The sequence below is a fragment of the Pelecanus crispus genome (assembly GCF_030463565.1).
Source record: "Pelecanus crispus isolate bPelCri1 chromosome 30 unlocalized genomic scaffold, bPelCri1.pri SUPER_30_unloc_5, whole genome shotgun sequence".
In the NCBI taxonomy this organism is placed as follows: Eukaryota; Metazoa; Chordata; class Aves; order Pelecaniformes; family Pelecanidae; genus Pelecanus; species Pelecanus crispus.
In genome coordinates this window covers 1-18689 of record NW_027461238.1, presented here as the reverse complement: position 1 = coordinate 18689, position 18689 = coordinate 1, and the positions used below count along the sequence as shown (strand labels likewise).

Genomic DNA, 18689 nt, shown 5'->3' with positions numbered 1-18689 from the left:
GTGGTCCCACAGAGCAGGACCCTGGAGGGGTCCTGGGGGTCCCAGCCATGGTGGTCCCACAGAGGAGGACCCTGGAGGGGTCCTGGGGGTCCCAGCCATGGTGGTCCCACAGAGGAGGACCCTGGAGGGGTCCTGGGGGTCCCCCACCATGGTGGTCCCACAGAGCAGGACCCTGGAGGGGTCCTGGGGGTCCCAGCCATGGTGGCCCCGAGGGGCAGGATCCTGGAGGGGTCCTGGGGGTCCCCCACCATGGTGGCCCCACAGAGGAGGACCCTGGAGTGGTCCTGGGGGTGCCAGCCATGGTGGTCCCACAGAGGAGGACCCTGGAGGGGTCCTGGGGGTCCCAGCCATGGTGGTCCCACAGAGGAGGACCCTGGAGGGGTCCTGGGGGTCCCCCACCATGGTGGTCCCACAGAGCAGGACCCTGGAGGGGTCCTGGGGGTCCCAGCCATGGTGGCCCCGAGGGGCAGGACCCTGGAGTGGTCCTGGGGGTCCCCCACCATGGTGGCCCCACAGAGGAGGACCCTGGAGTGGTCCTGGGGGTCCCCCACCATGGTGGCCCCACAGAGGAGGACCCTGGAGTGGTCCTGGGGGTCCCAGCCATGGTGGTCCCACAGAGAAGGACCCTGGAGGGGTCCTGGGGGTCCCCCACCACGGTGGTCCCACAGAGGAGGACCCTGGAGGGGTCCTGGGGGTCCCCCACCATGGTGGCCCCACAGAGGAGGACCCTGGAGGGGTCCTGGGGGTCCCAGCCATGGTGGCCCCGAGGGGCAGGACCCCAGGGTGGAGGCCGGGGTCCCTGGGGCCCCCTCCCCGCGCAGCGTGGCCCCGCTAACCTGGCCGTCTCCGGACTAGGTGCCAGCGCCCGCAGCCAAGGGCAGGAGAGAAGAGACAGCGTTAGGTCCCCGTCCCCGCGTCCCTGGGGGTGGGCGCGGGGGGCTTGGGGGCCCGGCTGGGTGGGGAGGGATGGAGACGCCGGGATAAGGGGGGTGGGGGGGCAGCGGGTGGGATGGAGATGCCTGAATCTGGGGGGGATTGGTGGGGGCTGAGGGTACCGGGTAGACTGGGGGAGGTTGGGGGTACCAGGTGGGTTGGGAGGGGTGGAGGTGCCTGGGCTTGGGGGCACGGGGTGGGTTTTGGGGTGGTTTAGGGGTACCAGGGGTGTTGGGGGTACCAGGGAGGTTGGGAGGGGTGGAGATGCCTGGGCTGGGGTGGGTTTGGGGGCACCGGGTGGGTTTTGGGGTGGTTTAGGGGTACCAGGGGTGTTGGGGGTACCAGGGAGGTTGGGAGGGGTGGAGATGCCTGGGCTGGGGTGGGTTTGGGGGCACCGGGTGGGTTTTGGGGTGGTTTAGGGGTACCAGGGGTGTTGGGGGTACCAGGTGGGTTGGGAGGGGTGGAGGTGCCTGGGCTGGGGTGGGTTTGGGGGCACCGGGTGGGTTTTGGGGTGGTTTAGGGGTACCAGGGGTGTTGGGGGTACCAGGTGGGTTGGGAGGGGTGGAGGTGCCAGAGTTTGGGTGGGTTTGGGGGCACTAGGCAGTCTTGCGGAGGGATGGACACCCCCATCCATGGGACTGGGGTGTCGGGCGGGCGGGGGGTGCAGGATGAGGGGTCTGGGGGTGCCAGGCAGGAGGCGGGGGTGCAGCCAGGGGTGCGCGGTGCCCCCTCCCCCACACACACCTTGGCCATCTTGCTCTTGCTGTCGGCGGTGAGGAAGGACATGTTGTTGATCTCGTTCTGCACCACGAAGTTCTGCTCCTCACGCTTGAAGTTCTGCCGGGGGGGACACGCGGGGCTGAGCGACCCCCGCCCTGGGACCCCCCCCACGTCCCCTGTACCCCCAACCCCCAGGCACCACGGTCCCCCGTGCCCCCCCAATGCCCCCCACTCACGTGGGACTTGGACCAGTAGATGAAGACCTCCCCGACCATGCGGAACAGCTCCTCCGCGTCCTCGTTGGGCTCCGTCAGCCACTTGGCCCTGCCGGTCCATGGCCACCATCAGCATGTCCCCAGGGCCACCATCAGTGGGTCCCCAGGGCCACTATCAGTGGGTCCCCATGTCCCCATGGCCACCATCAGCGGGTCCCCATGGCCAACATCAGCGGGTCCCCAGGGCCACCATCACCAGGTCCCCATGGCCACCATCAGCATGTCCCCAGGGCCACCACCAGCGGGTCCCCAGGGCCACCATCAGCGGGTCCCCATGGCCACCATCAGCATGTCCCCAGGGCCACCATCAGCGGGTCCCCATGTCCCCATGGCCACCATCAGTGGGTCCCCAGGGCCACCACCAGCGGGTCCCCATGGCCACCATCACCAGGTCCCCATGGCCACCATCAGCGGGTCCCCATGGCCACCATCAGCATGTCCCCAGGGCCACCATCAGTGGGTCCCCATGGCCACCATCAGCGGGTCACCATGGCCAACATCAACGGGTCCCCATGGCCACCACCAGCGGGTCCCCTTGGGGCCAACATCAGCGGGTCCCCAGGGCCACCATCACCAGGTCCCCATGGCCACCATCAGTGGGTCCCATGGCCACCACCAGCGGGTCCCCATGGCCACCACCAGTGGGTCCCCAGGGCCACCATCAGCGGGTCCCCATGGCCACCATCAGCGGGTCCCCAGGGCCACCATCACCAGGTCCCCATGGCTACCATCAGCGGGTCCCCATGTCCCCATGGCCACCATCAGTGGGTCCCCATGGCCACCATCAGCAGGGTCCCCAGGGCCACCATCACCAGGTCCCATGGCCACCATCAGCGGGTCCCCAGGGCCACCATCACCAGGTCCCCATGGCCACCATCAGCGGGTCCCCATGTCCCCATGGCCACCATCAGCAGGTCCCCATGGCCACCACCAGCGGGTCCCCATGGCCACCATCACGGGACGTCCATGCCCCCCCAGTTTCTCCCCACCACGGGGGGACCACGGCTCCCAAGGGATGCTCCTCAGCATCCTCGCGTGCCCGCGGCCACGGCCCGCCCCTCCTCACCGGCTGTTGTCCACGTAGCGGATGAGCAGGGGGTAGAGCGCGTAGAGGTCGCGGCAGAGGACGGAGAACTCGTCGCGAATGAGCAGCTCGGCGTCCTCCCCCTCCGCCTTGGCCTCCATGCGGAGCTGCTCCTCCTCGGCCACCACCTTGCCCGCCCGCTTCTTCAGCTTCTCCATGGTGGGGATGAAGTGGGAGCGCAGCAGCTCCGGCTTCGCCTTGCTGACGATGGGCTGGGCGAACACTGCGGGGACAGGGGCGGGGGGCTGCGGCCGGGGGACCCACCTGCGGCCACCAGCGCCATCCTGGCACCACCCAGGGCCACCAGCACCAGCCCTTGGCCACCAGCACCATCCTTGGGACCTGCCCAGGGCCACCAGCACCTCCCTGGGACCACCTAGGGCCACCAGCACCATCCTTAGACCAACTAGGGCCACCAGCACCATCCTTGGGACCTGCCCAGGGCCACCAGCACCTCCCTGGGACCTGCCCAGAGCCACCAGCACCTCCCTGGGACCACCTAGGGCCACCAGCACCATCCTTAGTACCAGCCCATGGCCACCAGCACCATCCTTGGGACCTGCCCAGGGCCACCAGCACCTCCCTGGGACCTGCCCAGGGCCACCAGCACCTCCCTGGACCACCTAGGGCCACCAGCACCATCCTTAGGACCAGCCCTTGGCCACCAGCACCTCCCTGGGACTACCTAGGGCACCATCCTTAGGACCAGCCCATGGCCACCAGCACCATCCTTGGGACCTGCCCAGGGCCACCAGCAGCTCCCTGGGACCTGCCCAGAGCCACCAGCACCTCCCTGGGACCACCTAGGGCCACCAGCACCTCCCTGGGACCATCCAGGGCCACCAGCACCATCCTTAGGACCAGCCTTTGGCCACCAGCACCTCCCTGGGACCACCTAGGGCCACCAGCACCAACCTGGGACCATCCAGGGCCACCAGCACCGTCCTTGGGACCTCCCAGGGCCACCAGCACCATCCTAGTACCAGCCCTTGGCCACCAGTACCATCCTTGGGACCTCCCAGGGCCACCAGCCTCATCCCAAGCCCCCCCCCAGGGCCCCCAGCCCCATCCACGCCCCCTCGCCCACCTGCCAGGCGCTTCATCCAGGAGGCCTCGTCGATGCCCAGGTTGTTGACCACGATGCGCAGGATGTTGCCCAGGAGGGCGTTGAGGTGCTGGCCGGTGACGGCGGTGGCCCAGGGTCCCTGGGGCTGGGTGTCGGGGCCGCGCTCCCACCAGCGGGGCAGGTAGTTGCAGAGCATGGGGAGGGTCACCTCGATGACGTGGGGCATCTCGGTGTAGCGGGCCCCCGACTCCGCCAGCCCCCCGATGTCCCGCATCAGCCGCTCCAGGTCGGGGATGTCGGGGCACATCTCCTCCACCCGGCTGGGGAGCCCCAGGACTGCGGGGACACCGGGGACGGCAGCGGGTTGGGGGGCACCCCACGGCGCGGGGGGCACGCCACGGCGAGGGGAGGGGGGGACCCCGAAGCGGGGAGAACTGGGGGGGGTGGGAAATGGAGACGTGGTGGTGCCCCAAAGGTGGGGGCAGGTGAGGGGTCTTGGGGACAAGGGGGTGTCCCCGTGCTGGGGTGCATCAGGGTACCCCGAAGCCGGGGAGGTTTGGGGGTGTTGGCGTGCCCCAGAGCTGGGGGGGGACAGGTGAGAGGGACATCGGAGAGGTGGGGGGACCCCGAAGTGGGGACAGGTGAGAGGACATCGGAGACGTGGGGGGACCCCGAAGTGGGGGACAGGTGAGAGGGACATCGGAGAGGTGGGGGGACCCCGAAGTGGGGACAGGTGAGAGGGACATCGGAGACGTGGGGGGACCCCGAAGTGGGGACAGGTGAGAGGGACATCGGAGACGTGGGGGGACCCCGAAGTGGGGACAGGTGAGAGGGACATCGGAGACGTGGGGGGACCCCGAAGTGGGGACAGGTGAGAGGGACATCGGAGAGGTGGGGGGACCCCGAAGTGTGGACAGGTGAGAGGGACATCGGAGACGTGGGGGGACCCCGAAGTGGGGCCCTTGGGGGGCATCAGGGTACCACCAAAGGTGCAGCTCAGAGGGACCCTGGGGCGCCCCAAAGCTGGAGCAATGGTGGGGGCCCCTGGGGGTGCCCCAAAGCTGGGGACACGAGAGGGGCATCGGGGCTGGGGAGGGGGTGCCCTGATGTGGGGGGCAAAACAGGGCTCGTCCTGGGTGGGGGGGGTGATGGGGCAGCCCCGGGGACACGGGGGGACGGGGGGGAAAGGGGGCAGCCCTGGGGACTTTGGGGGACACGGGGGGGGACAGGGGGGAAAGGGGGCAGCCCTGGGGACATGGAGCAGCCCCAAGGACTTTGGGGGACACGAGGCAGCCCTGGGGACACGGGGGACATGGGGGGGACATGGGGCAGCCCTGGGGACACGGGGGACACGGGGACTTTGGGGGACATGGGGGACACGGGGGGGACAGGGGGGGACAGGGGGCAGCCCTGGGGCCATGGGGGGACACGGATGGACACGGGGCAGCCCTAGGGAACGGGGGGACACAGGGGGACATGGGGCAGCCCTAGGGACACGGGGGCACATGGGGGGACACAGGGGGACACGGGGCAGCCCTGGGGACACGGGGGACACGGGGGGGGACACGGGAGGACACGGGGGGACATGGGGGGACATGGGGCAGCCCTGGGGACACGGGGGGACACGGATGGACACGGGGCAGCCCTGGGGACACGGGGGGCACACGGGGCACACGGGGGGACATGGGGCAGCCCAGGGGACACGGGGGGAAACGGGGGCACACGGGGCAGCCCTGGGGACACGGGGGACACGGGGGGGACATGGGGCAGCCCTGGGGACATGGGGGGACACGGGGGCACATGGGGCACACGGGGGGACATGGGGGGACACGGGGGCCACGGGGCCCTGCCGCACTCACTGGCCCGCTCGCGGTGGGACTTGGTGCTGTAGACGGAGCAGGGGTTGAACTCGTTGAGCTGCGGCTCCAGGAAGGCCACGGGCATGGCGGCGGCCAGGCGGGCCATGGCACTCCCCCAGCGCCGGGCGCTGCCTGCAGGCAAGGGGGCACGGGCTCAGCCCCGCCCCACAGCACCCCACGGGCACCCCATGGGCATGGGCACCCCACGGGCATGGGCACCCCACGGGCACCCCATGGCCACGGGCACCCCAGGGCCACGGGGCACCCCAGATCCACGGGCACCCCAGATCCACGGGCACCCCCAGGGCCACCCCAGAGCCACAGGCACCCCAGATCCACGGGCACCCCAGATCCACCCCAGAGCCACGGGCACCCCAGATCCACGGGCACCCCAGATCCACGGGCACCCCAGGGCCACCCCAGAGCACGGGCACCCAGGGCCACCCCAGAGCCACAGGCACCCCAGATCCACGGGCACCCCAGATCCACCCCAGATCCACGGCACCCCAGATCCACGGGCACCCCAGGGCCACCCCAGATCCACGGGCACCCCAGATCCACGGGCACCCCAGATCCACCCCAGAGCCACGGCACCCCAGATCCACGGCACCCCAGGGCCACCCCGGATCCACGGGCACCCCAGATCCACGGGCACCCCAGGGCCACCCCAGAGCCACGGGCACCCCAGATCCACGGGCACCCCAGATCCACGGGCACCCCAGGGCCACCCCAGAGCCACGGGCACCCCAGAGCCACAGGCACCCCAGGGCCACGGGCACCCCAGATCCACGGGCACCCCAGGGCCACCCCAGAGCCACAGGCACCCCAGATCCAGGGGCACCCCATGGGCATGGGCACCCCAGGGCCACCCCAGAGCCACAGGCACCCCAGATCCAGGGGCACCCCATGGGCATGGGCACCTCAGATCCACGGGCACCCCAGATCCACAGGCACCCCAGGGCCACCCCAGAGCCACGGGCGCCCCAGATCCAGGGGCACCCCAGATCCACAGGCACCCCAGGGCCACCCCAGAGCCACGGGCGCCCCAGATCCACGGGCACCCCAGATCCACAGGCACCCCAGGGCCACCCCAGAGCCACGGGCGCCCCAGATCCAGGGGCACCCCATGGCATGGGCACCCCAGGGCCACCCCAGAGCCACGGGCGCCCCAGATCCATGGGCACCCCATGGGCATGGGCACCCCAGGGCCACCCCAGAGCCACAGGCACCCCAGATCCACGGGCACCCCCATGGGCAGGGCACGGCCCAGGGCCACCCCAGAGGGCCACCCCAGAGCCACGGGCACCCCAGATCCAGGGGCACCCCATGGGCATGGGCACCCAGGGCCACCCCAGAGCCACAGGCACCCCAGATCCACGGGCACCCCATGGGCATGGGCACCCCATGGGCACCCCAGATCCACGGGCACCCCAGATCCACAGGCACCCCAGGGCCACCCCAGAGCCACAGGCACCCCAGATCCAGGGGCACCCCACAGGCACGGGCACCCCATGGGCACCCCAGATCCACGGGCACCCCAGGGCCACGGGCGCCCCAGATCCAGGGGCACCCCATGGGCATGGGCACCCCAGGGCCACCCCAGAGCCACGGGCGCCCCAGGCCACGGGCGCCCCCCAGCCCCCCCAGGCGTGCAGGGTTTGGGGCCGCCCCCCACCTCTCCACGTAGGGGTTCCGGGCGGTGCCCAGCGAGTAGATGCTGCACAGGATGCGGTAGCAGGAGACCTGGACGTCATCGACTGCGGGGACCGGGGACGCTCAGGGCTGCGGCGGCCCCAGCGCGGGGGCTGCACCCCAAACCGCCCCGGCCCACCCCGTGTCCCCAGAGCGGCCCCGTCCCTGCCACCCTCCCGTCAGCGGGCTGTCCTGTCCCCAGCGTGTCCCCGTGTCCCCACGCCCCTGCTGAGCCCCCATCCCCAACGTGTCCCCATGTCCCCAACGTGCCCCCACGCCCCTGCCGAGCCCCCATCCCCAACGTGCCCCCACATCCCTGCTGAGCCCCCATCCCCAACGTGTCCCCGTGTCCCCATGTCCCCAACGTGTCCCCACGCCCCTGCCGAGCCCCCATCCCCAACGTGTCCCCATGTCCCCAACGTGCCCCCACATCCCTGCTGAGCCCCCTGTCCCCAACATGTCCCTGTGTCCCCAACATCTCCCCCTGTCCCCAACGTGTCCCCATGTCCCCACGCCCCTGCTGAGCCCCCATCCCCAACGTGTCCCCATGTCCCCACGCCCCTGCTGAGCCCCCATCCCCAACGTGTCCCCGTGTCCCCATGTCCCCAACATGCCCCCACATCCCTGCTGAGCCCCCGTCCCCAACGTGCCCCCACATCCCTGCTGAGCCCCCTGTCCCCAACATGTCCCCCTGTCCCCAACATCTCCCCATGTCCCCACGCCCCTGCTGAGCCCCCATCCCCAACGTGTCCCCACACCCCTGCTGAGCCCCCTGTCCCCAACGTGTCCCCATGTCCCCACGCCCCTGCTGAGCCCCCATCCCCAACGTGTCCCCGTGTCCCCATGTCCCCAACGTGTCCCCACGCCCCTGCTGAGCCCCCATCCCCAACGTGTCCCCCACACCCCTGCTGAGCCCCCTGTCCCCAACGTGTCCCCATGTCCCCACGCCCCTGCCGAGCCCCCATCCCCAACGTGTCCCCCTGTCCCCAACGTGTCCCCGCATCCCTGCTGAGACCCCTGTCCCTAACATGTCCCCGTGTCCCCCTGTCCCCAACGTGTCCCCGCATCCCTGCTGAGACCCCTGTCCCTAACGTGTCCCCAACGTGTCCCCCTGTCCCCATTGTGTCCCCACATCCCTGCTGAGACCCCTGTCCCTAACGTGTCCCCAACGTGTCCCCTGTCCCCAACGTGTCCCCACGTCCCTGCTGAGACCCCTGTCCCTAACGTGTCCCCCTGTCCCCAACATGCCCCCACGTCCCTGCTGAGCCCCGTCCCCAACATGTCCCCACGTCCCTGTCCCTGACGAGGGGACGGGGCTCCCTGTCCCCAGGGTGTCCCCAGGGGCTCACGGATGACGTCGTCGCCGAACTGATGCTGCGCCACGTGCTCGAAGAGGGAGGTGAGGACGGGCAGCAGGGCCACCGTGGTGTAGTTGATGTTCTGGGCCACCCCCTTCACCTGCGTGCGGCTCTGCGTCACCTTGCCCAGCTTGAGGTTCTCCACCATCTTCTCGATGTCCTCGGAGGCGCTCTCGAAGAAGGACCGCAGCCCCGCCTTGACGATCTCGGGGCCCGACTTCATCACCGTCCTGCGGGGACACTCAGCACCGGCACGGCCGAGCCCCGGGAGCACGCGTGGGCAGTACGGGGGACACGGGGACACGGCCCCGGGGACACGCGTGGGCAGTACGGGGACACAGGGCACAGCCACCGCCCCGGGGACACGGGACATGGCCCCAGGGACACGCGTGGGCAGTACGGGGACACGGAGACACGGCCCCGGGGACACGCGTGGGCAGTACGGGGACACAGGGCATGGCCACCGCCCTGGGGACACGCGTGGGCAGTACGGGGACACGGCCCCGGGGACACGCGTGGGCAGTACGGGGACACGGGGCACGGCCACCGCCCCGGGGACACGGGACATGGCCCCGGGGACACGCGTGGGGCAGTACGGGGACACGGGGCACGGCCACCGCCCCGGGGACACGGGACATGGCCCCGGGGACACGCGTGGGCAGTACGGGGACACGGGGCACGGCCACCGCCCCGGGGACACGGGACATGGCCCCGGGGACACGCGTGGGCAGTACGGGGACACGGGGCACGGCCACCGCCCCGGGGACACGGGACATGGCCCCGGGGACACGCGTGGGCAGTACGGGGACACGGGGCACGGCCACCGCCCCGGGGACACGGGACATGGCCCCGGGGACACGCGTGGGCAGTACGGGGACACGGGGCACGGCCACCGCCCCGGGGACACGGGACATGGCCCCGGGGACACGCGTGGGCAGTACGGGGACACGGGGCACGGCCACCGCCCCGGGGACACGGGACATGGCCCCGGGGACACGCGTGGGCAGTACGGGGACACGGGGCACGGCCACCGCCCCGGGGACACGGGACATGGCCCCGGGGACACGCGTGGGCAGTACGGGGACACGGGGCACGGCCACCGCCCCGGGGACACGGGACATGGCCCCGGGGACACGCGTGGGCAGTACGGGGACACGGGGCACGGCCACCGCCCCGGGGACACGGGACATGGCCCCGGGGACACGCGTGGGCAGTACGGGGACACGGGGCACGGCCACCGCCCCGGGGACACGGGACATGGCCCCGGGGACACGCGTGGGCAGTACGGGGACACGGGGCACGGCCACCGCCCCGGGGACACGGGACATGGCCCCGGGGACACGCGTGGGCAGTACGGGGACACGGGGCACGGCCACCGCCCCGGGGACACGGGACATGGCCCCGGGGACACGCGTGGGCAGTACGGGGACACGGGGCACGGCCACCGCCCCGGGGACACGGGACATGGCCCCGGGGACACGCGTGGGCAGTACGGGGACACGGGGCACGGCCACCGCCCCGGGACACGGGACATGGCCCCGGGGACACGCGTGGGCAGTACGGGGACACGGGGCACGGCCACCGCCCCGGGGACACGGGACATGGCCCCGGGGACACGCGTGGGCAGTACGGGGACACGGGGCACGGCCACCGCCCCGGGGACACGGGACATGGCCCCGGGGACACGCGTGGGCAGTACGGGGACACGGGGCACGGCCACCGCCCCGGGGACACGGGACATGGCCCCGGGGACACGCGTGGGCAGTACGGGGACACGGGGCACGGCCACCGCCCCGGGGACACGGGACATGGCCCCGGGGACACGCGTGGGCAGTACGGGGACACGGGGCATGGCCACCGCCCCGGCAGTACTGGGGACAGGGGACTATGGGCATGAGGGTGGCACTGGGGTGGCATCGGACACCTTGGGGACAGGGATGGCATCATGGTGGCACCATGGGGACCGTGGGGACAAGGACAGCACCACGGTGGCACCATGGGGACAAGGACAGCACCATGGTGGCACCATGAGGACCATGGGGACAGGGACGGCACCATGGGGACCATGGGGACCGTGGGGACAGGGACGGCACCATGGTGGCACCGTGGGGACTGTGGGGACAGGGACAGCACCATGGTGGCACCGTGGTGGCACCGTGGTGGCACCATGGGGACTGTGGGGACAGGGACAGCACCATGGTGGCACTGTGGGCACCATGGGGACAAGGACAGCACCATGGTGGCACCATGGGGACTGTGGGGACAGGGGCAGCACCATGGTGGCACCATGGGGACAAGGACAGCACCATGTTGGCACCGTGGTGGCACCATGGGGACAGGGACAGCACCGTGGGGACTGTGGGGACAGGGACAGCACCATGGTGGCACCATGGGGACTGTGGGGACAGGGACAGCACCACGGTGGCACCATGGGGACAAGGACAGCACCATGGTGGCACCATGAGGACCATGGGGACAAGGACAGCACCATGGGGACCATGGGGACCGTGGGGACAGGGACAGCACCATGGTGGCACCGTGGGGACCGTGGGGACAGGGACAGCACCATGGTGGCACCATGGGGACCGTGGGGACAGGGACAGCACCATGGTGGCACCGTGGGGACCGTGGGGACAAGGACAGCACCATGGTGGCACCGTGGTGGCACCATGGGGACAGGGACGGCACCATGGGGACCGTGGGGACAAGGACAGCACCATGGTGGCACCGTGGGGACCGTGGGGACAGGGACAGCACCATGGTGGCACCGTGGGCACCATGGGGACAAGGACAGCACCATGGTGGCACCATGGGGACCGTGGGGACAGGGACAGCACCATGGTGGCACCGTGGGCACCGTGGGGACAAGGACAGCACCATGGTGGCACCATGGGGACCGTGGGGACAGGGACAGCACCATGGTGGCACCGTGGGGACCGTGGGGACAAGGACAGCACCATGGTGGCACCATGGGGACCGTGGGGACAGGGACAGCACCATGGTGGCACCGTGGTGGCACCATGGGGACAGGGACGGCACCATGGGGACCGTGGGGACAAGGACAGCACCATGGTGGCACCGTGGTGGCACCATGGGGACAGGGACGGCACCATGGGGACCGTGGGGACAAGGACAGCACCATGGTGGCACCATGGGGACTGTGGGGACAGGGACAGCACCATGGTGGCACCATGGGGACAAGGACAGCACCATGGTGGCACCATGAGGACCATGGGGACAAGGACAGCACCATGGGGACCATGGGGACCATGGGGACAGGGACAGCACCATGGTGGCACCGTGGGGACTGTGGGGACAGGGACAGCACCATGGTGGCACCATGGGGACTGTGGGGACAGGGACAGCACCATGGTGGCACCGTGGTGGCACCATGGGGACTGTGGGGACAGGGACAGCACCATGGTGGCACTGTGGGCACCATGGGGACAAGGACAGCACCATGGTGGCACCGTGGGGACCGTGGGGACAAGGACAGCACCATGGTGGCACCATGGGGACTGTGGGGACAGGGGCAGCACCATGGTGGCACCGTGGGGACCGTGGGGACAGGGACAGCACCATGGTGGCACCATGGGGACCGTGGGGACAGGGACAGCACCATGGTGGCACCGTGGTGGCACCATGGGGACTGTGGGGACAGGGACAGCACCATGGTGGCACCGTGGGGACCGTGGGGACAAGGACAGCACCATGGTGGCACCGTGGTGGCACCATGGGGACTGTGGGGACAGGGACAGCACCATGGTGGCACCGTGGGGACTGTGGGGACAGGGACAGCACCATGGTGGCACCATGGGGACCGTGGGGACAGGGACAGCACCATGGTGGCACCGTGGGGACCGTGGGGACAAGGACAGCACCATGGTGGCACCGTGGTGGCACCATGGGGACAGGGACGGCACCATGGGGACCGTGGGGACAAGGACAGCACCATGGTGGCACCGTGGTGGCACCATGGGGACAGGGACGGCACCATGGGGACCGTGGGGACAAGGACAGCACCATGGTGGCACCGTGGTGGCACCGTGGGGACAGGGACAGCACCACGGTGGCCCCGGGAGCCCGACCCACCTGGCGTCCAGGGAGCGGGCCAGGATGTGCAGGCAGTTGACCACGGCCGGCGCGTCGGTCCCTGGGGACGGGGACGGGGACAGGGACGTCAGGCGCCAGCGCGGACCCCAGCTCCCCGCCGCGGGGGTCCCCCCGCCGCGGCCCCTTACCGAAGAGCGAGACGCGGTGGCGGACGAGCGCGGCCAGCTTGCAGAAGAGGCTGACGGGGGAGCAGGGGCTCAGGGCGGGGGGCGGTCGCCGAGACCCCCAGCCAGGGGACAGCGCGGACCCCAAGTCCCCTTGGGCGGGGGCTGGGGCGCAGGGGGACGCCCCGAGCCCCCCAGGGTGCCCCCCACCTGGTGATCATCTCCTTCTCCTTGTTGGAGGCGTGCCCGCCGCTGCCCAGCACCTTGGCCGGGGTGGAGAGGAAGTAGAGGCAGTGGTTGTGGAAGTACTGGTTGATGAGGGGCAGCAGGATCTGGGGGGCACAAGGAGGGGGTCCCCAACACCCCGTAAGGGACCCCAAACCCCTGCGGACCCCCAGACACCCCGCAGGGACCCCAGACACCCCAGAGGGACCCCAGACACCCCGCAGGGACCCCAAAGACCCTGTAGGGACCCCAGGGACCCCGTAGGGACCCCAAACCTCTGCGTACCCCCAAACACCCCCTAGGGACCCCAGACACCTCGTAGGGACCCCAAACACCCCATAGGGACCCCAAGGACCCTGTAGGGTCCCCAGACACCCCCTAGGGACCCGAGACACCCCGTAGGGACCCCAAGGACCCCGTAGGGACCCCATAGGGACCCCAAACCCCTGCATACCCCCAGACACCCCCTAGGGACCCCAAGGACCCCGTAGGGACCCCATAGGGACCCCAAACCCCTGCGTACCCCCAGACACCCCCTAGGGACCCCAAGGACCCCGTAGGGACCCCAAGGACCCTCTAAGGAAGACCTCAGCGCCCCATGGGACCTCAACACCCCATGGGGTCCACCTCAGCACCCTACGGGGGTGCCAAGGACACTTTAAGGGGACCCCAAACACCCCATAGGGGACCCCAAACACCCCACAGAGACCCCAAACACCCCATAGAGTGCCCAGACACCTTACAGGGGACCCCAACCAGCCCCTGGGGACCCCAAACACCCCACAGAGACCCCAAACACCCCATAGGGGACCCCAAACACCCCACAGGGGACCCCAACCAGCCCATGGAGACCCCAAACACCCCATAGGGGACCCCAAACACCCCACAGGGGACCCCAACCAGCCCATTACCGATCTCCCTGGGTTGGGGGACTGATGGGGTGCCCATACCAAAGCCACCCTGCCCCCCCCCACATGCCTGGGCCCCCCCCATTTTGGGTTCCCACCCACCCTTTAGGGTCCCTCTGACCTTGGCGAAGAACTTGATCTCCTGCTCGTGGGGGGATTTCTCCACCCGCCCGCTGCTCACCACCGCCTCTGGGGGGGGCAGGCAGTCAGGGGGGGGACACGGGGGGGACACACATGGGGGCAAGCAGTTGGGGGGTCCCAGGGAAGCCCGAGGGGTCTGGGGCAGCACTGGTGGGGGGTGTGCAGGGATTGCAGGGGCACCTGGGGGGGTCTCGAGGAGTTCAGGGGGGCCTTAAAGAGTTCCAAGGGGGTCTCAAGAGGTTCAAGGGGGGTCTCAAGGGGTTCAAGGGGGCCTTAAAGAGTTCCAAGGGGGTCTCAAGAGGCCCAAGGGGGGTCTCAAGGCGTTCAAGGGGTCCAAGGGGGTCTCAAGGGGTCCAAAGGGAGTCCTTCAAGAGGTCCAAGGGGGTCTCAAGGGGTTCAAGAGGGGTCTCAAGAGGTCCAAGGGGGTCCTTCAAGAGGTCCAAGGGAGTCTCAAGGGGTCTCAAGGGGTCCAAGGGGGTCTCAAGGGGTCCAAAGGGAGTCCTTCAAGAGGTCCAAGGGGGTCTCAAGGGGTCTCAAGGGGTTCAAGAGGGGTCTCAAGAGGTCCAAGGGGGGTTCAAGGGGTTCAAGAGGGGTCTCAAGGGGTTCAAGAGGGGTCTCAAGAGGTCCAAGGGGGGTTCAAGGGGTTCAAGAGGGGTCTCAAGAGGTCCAAGGGGGTCTCAAGGGGTCAAGAGGGGTCTCGAGGTCCAAGGGGGTCTCAAGGTGTCCAGAGGGGATCTCAGGGGGTTCAAGGTGGGTCTAGGGAGCACCAGAAAGGTCCGAGGAGGAGGCGGGGGACGTCCCAAGGGGTTTGGGGGTGCCAGGGCTGTACCCAGGTGGGCGATGAACTCCTGGGAGATGTCCATCCACTTGAGCAGCTGCTGCAGGAAGCCGTAGGCGAAGCGCTTCTCGATGGAGGAGGTGTCCAGCTCCATGTCCTTCAGCCCCCTGCGGCGGGGGTCAGGGGGGGCCCACACCCCGCCGTGCCCCCCCCAGCTGGGAGGGGGGCAGCAGTACCCCCCCAAACCCCCCCATCCCGCACCCCAAACCCCCATCCACGCGCCTGCACCCCTCCCTGTGCCCCCCCAGACCCCCATCTCCAGCCGGGGCTGTGGACCCCGACCCTGCTGCCCTCCCCAAATCCCCCCGCCATGTCCCCAAAGCCCCCCCCCCCAGCCCCCTCTCCCCTGCACCCACCCCCACCAAGGCCACCCAGGACCCCTGTGCCCCCCGGCCCCCACCCACCGGGTGACGGCGTAGCCGTTGAGCTGCAGGAACTTGAGGAGCTCCTGCGCCTTCTCGCGGTCCCGCGCCTTCTCCTTGGCCGTCAGCGTGTCGTAGGGCACGAGCAGGGGGTGCGAGCCCCCCCCTGGCACCCCCGTCAGCACCCAGGGGTGGGGCAGGGGCGCAGGGGCACCCACAGGAGATGCAGGGCAGAGGAGCACCCACGGGAGATGCAGGGGGACAGGAGCACCCACGGGAGATGCAGGGCAGAGGAGCACCCACGGGAGATGCAGGGCAGAGGAGCACCCATGGGAGATGCAGGGGGACAGGAGCACCCACGGGAGATGCAGCGGCAGAGCAGCACCCACGGGAGATGCAGGGGAGAGGAGCACCCATGGGAGATGCAGAGGAGAGGAGCACCCATGGGAGATGCAGGGCAGAGGAGCACCCATGGGGGATGCAGGGGAGAGCAGCACCCATGGGGGATGCAGGGCAGAGCAGCACCCATGGGAGATGCAGGGGAGAGGAGCACCCATGGGGGATGCAGGGCAGAGGAGCACCCATGGGGGATGCAGGGCAGAGGAGCACCCACGGGAGATGCAGGGCAGAGGAGCACCCATGGGAGATGCAGGGGAGAGCAGCACCCATGGGGGATGCAGGGGAGAGCAGCACCCATGGGGGATGCAGAGGAGAGGAGCACCCATGGGGGATGCAGGGGAGAGCAGCACCCACGGGAGATGCAGAGGAGAGGAGCACCCATGGGAGATGCAGGGGAGAGGAGCACCCACGGGAGATGCAGGGGAGAGGAGCACCCATGGGAGATGCAGGGCAGAGGAGCACCCATGGGAGATGCAGGGGGACAGGAGCACCCACGGGAGATGCAGGGGAGAGGAGCACCCACGGGAGATGCAGGGCAGAGGAGCACCCATGGGAGATGCAGGGGGACAGGAGCACCCACGGGAGATGCAGGGCAGAGCAGCACCCACGGGAGATGCAGGGGCAGAGGAGCACCCATGGGGGATGCAGGGGAGAGGAGCACCCATGGGAGATGCAGGGGGAGAGCAGCACCCACGGGAGATGCAGAGGAGAGGAGCACCCATGGGAGATGCAGGGCAGAGGAGCACCCACGGGAGATGCAGGGCAGAGGAGCACCCATGGGGGATGCAGGGGAGAGCAGCACCCATGGGGGATGCAGGGCAGAGGAGCACCCATGGGGGATGCAGGGGAGAGCAGCACCCACGGGAGATGCAGAGGAGAGGAGCACCCATGGGAGATGCAGGGCAGAGGAGCACCCACGGGAGATGCAGGGGAGAGGAGCACCCATGGGGGATGCAGGGGAGAGCAGCACCCATGGGGGATGCAGGGGAGAGCAGCACCCACGGGAGATGCAGAGGAGAGGAGCACCCATGGGGGATGCAGAGGAGAGGAGCACCCATGGGAGATGCAGGGCAGAGGAGCACCCACGGGAGATGCAGAGGAGAGGAGCACCCATGGGAGATGCAGGGCAGAGGAGCACCCACGGGAGATGCAGGGCAGAGGAGCACCCATGGGAGATGCAGGGGGACAGGAGCACCCACGGGAGATGCAGGGCAGAGCAGCACCCACGGGAGATGCAGGGGCAGAGGAGCACCCATGGGGGATGCAGGGGAGAGCAGCACCCATGGGAGATGCAGGGCAGAGCAGCACCCACGGGAGATGCAGGGCAGAGGAGCACCCATGGGGGATGCAGGGGCAGAGGAGCACCCATGGGGGATGCAGGGGAGAGCAGCACCCACGGGAGATGCAGAGGAGAGGAGCACCCATGGGGGATGCAGGGCAGAGGAGCACCCACGGGAGATGCAGGGGCGAGGACAAGCCCTGGGAGGGCAGCACCCACGGGCGTGCATCCACTTGGGGGCAGCCCAGACCGTGGGTGCAGGGGGGCATGCAGGGGCGGGGGTCCCCGGGGTGCCCGTAGGGTGGGGGTCACCAGGGTGCTCACCCTTGGCCTCCAGCTCCTGCTTCTTCTTGCGTCCCCAGGTGTTGTGGTAGTTCTCGGCCAGCTGCTCCGCCATGGCCTGGGGGGGACACGGGGGGACACGGGGGGTATGGGGGGCATGGGGGGCACGGGGGGGTATGGGGGGCACGGGGGGACATGGGGGGCATGGGGGGCACGGGGGGACACGGGGGGGTATGGGGGGCATGGGGGGACATGGGGGGATGGGGGGGTAGGGGGGGACTGGGGGGCGGGGGGGACACGGGGGGACATGGGGGGGGCATGGGGACATGGGGGGACACAGGGGGACATGGGGGGACACGGGGGGACATGGGGGACACACGGGGGGACATGAGGGGACACGGGGGGGACACGGGGGGCATGGGGATAGGGGGGGACATGGGGGGACAGGGGGGGACAGGGGGGGACATGGGGGGGGCATGGGGACATGGGGACACAGGGGGACATCAGGGGACACGGGGGGGACATGGGGGGACATGGGGGACACACGGGGGGACATGAGGGGACACGGGGGGCATGGGGATACGGGGGGGACATGGGGGGACACGGGGGGGCATGGGGGGACACGGGGGGGCATGGGGGGCATGGGGGGCACGGGGGGGGTACAGGGGGACACGGGGGGGGACACTCACCTGCAGCTCCCGGGACAGCGTCACCCCCGAGAGGTCCACGGGCTGGGGGCTGTAGCCGTGGCTGGGGTCGTAGGTGGCCTGGGGAGGAGGGGGCAGCTAAGGGGGACCTGGGGAGGGGGAACCCCAGGGACCCCCGGGGGTCTGGGGGGCTCCTTCCCCACCCCAGGGACCCCCGGGGGTCTGGGGGGCTCCTTCCCCACCCCAGGGACCCCCAGGTGATTGGGGGGCTCCTTCACCACCCCAGGGACCCCCAGGGGTCTGGGGGGCTCCTTCACCACCCCAGGGACCCCCAGGTGATTGGGGGGCTCCTTCACCACCCCAGGGACTCCCAGGGGTCTGGGGGGCTCCTTCACCACCCCAGG

The 18689-nt window shown here is 70.1% G+C and overlaps 1 protein-coding gene across 1 annotated transcript in view; it reads right to left on the bottom strand.

The window, feature by feature from the left end:
• LOC142596815 (ryanodine receptor 1-like) overlaps positions 1-18405 on the bottom strand; it is a gene marked incomplete at both ends in the record, with an annotated part of 44070 nt that extends 25665 nt beyond the window's left edge. Inside the window, 18 exon segments of the mRNA XM_075727305.1 lie at positions 837-851; positions 1678-1770; positions 1890-1977; positions 2995-3235; positions 4104-4172; positions 4175-4414; positions 5938-6043; positions 6045-6069; positions 7613-7694; positions 8979-9217; positions 13080-13140; positions 13229-13278; positions 13415-13536; positions 14459-14526; positions 15308-15423; positions 15721-15844; positions 17681-17756; positions 18328-18405. Coding sequence (XP_075583420.1) covers positions 837-851; positions 1678-1770; positions 1890-1977; positions 2995-3235; positions 4104-4172; positions 4175-4414; positions 5938-6043; positions 6045-6069; positions 7613-7694; positions 8979-9217; positions 13080-13140; positions 13229-13278; positions 13415-13536; positions 14459-14526; positions 15308-15423; positions 15721-15844; positions 17681-17756; positions 18328-18405 — 1893 coding nt within the window.
• Between the last annotated feature and the right edge of the window lie 284 nt (positions 18406-18689).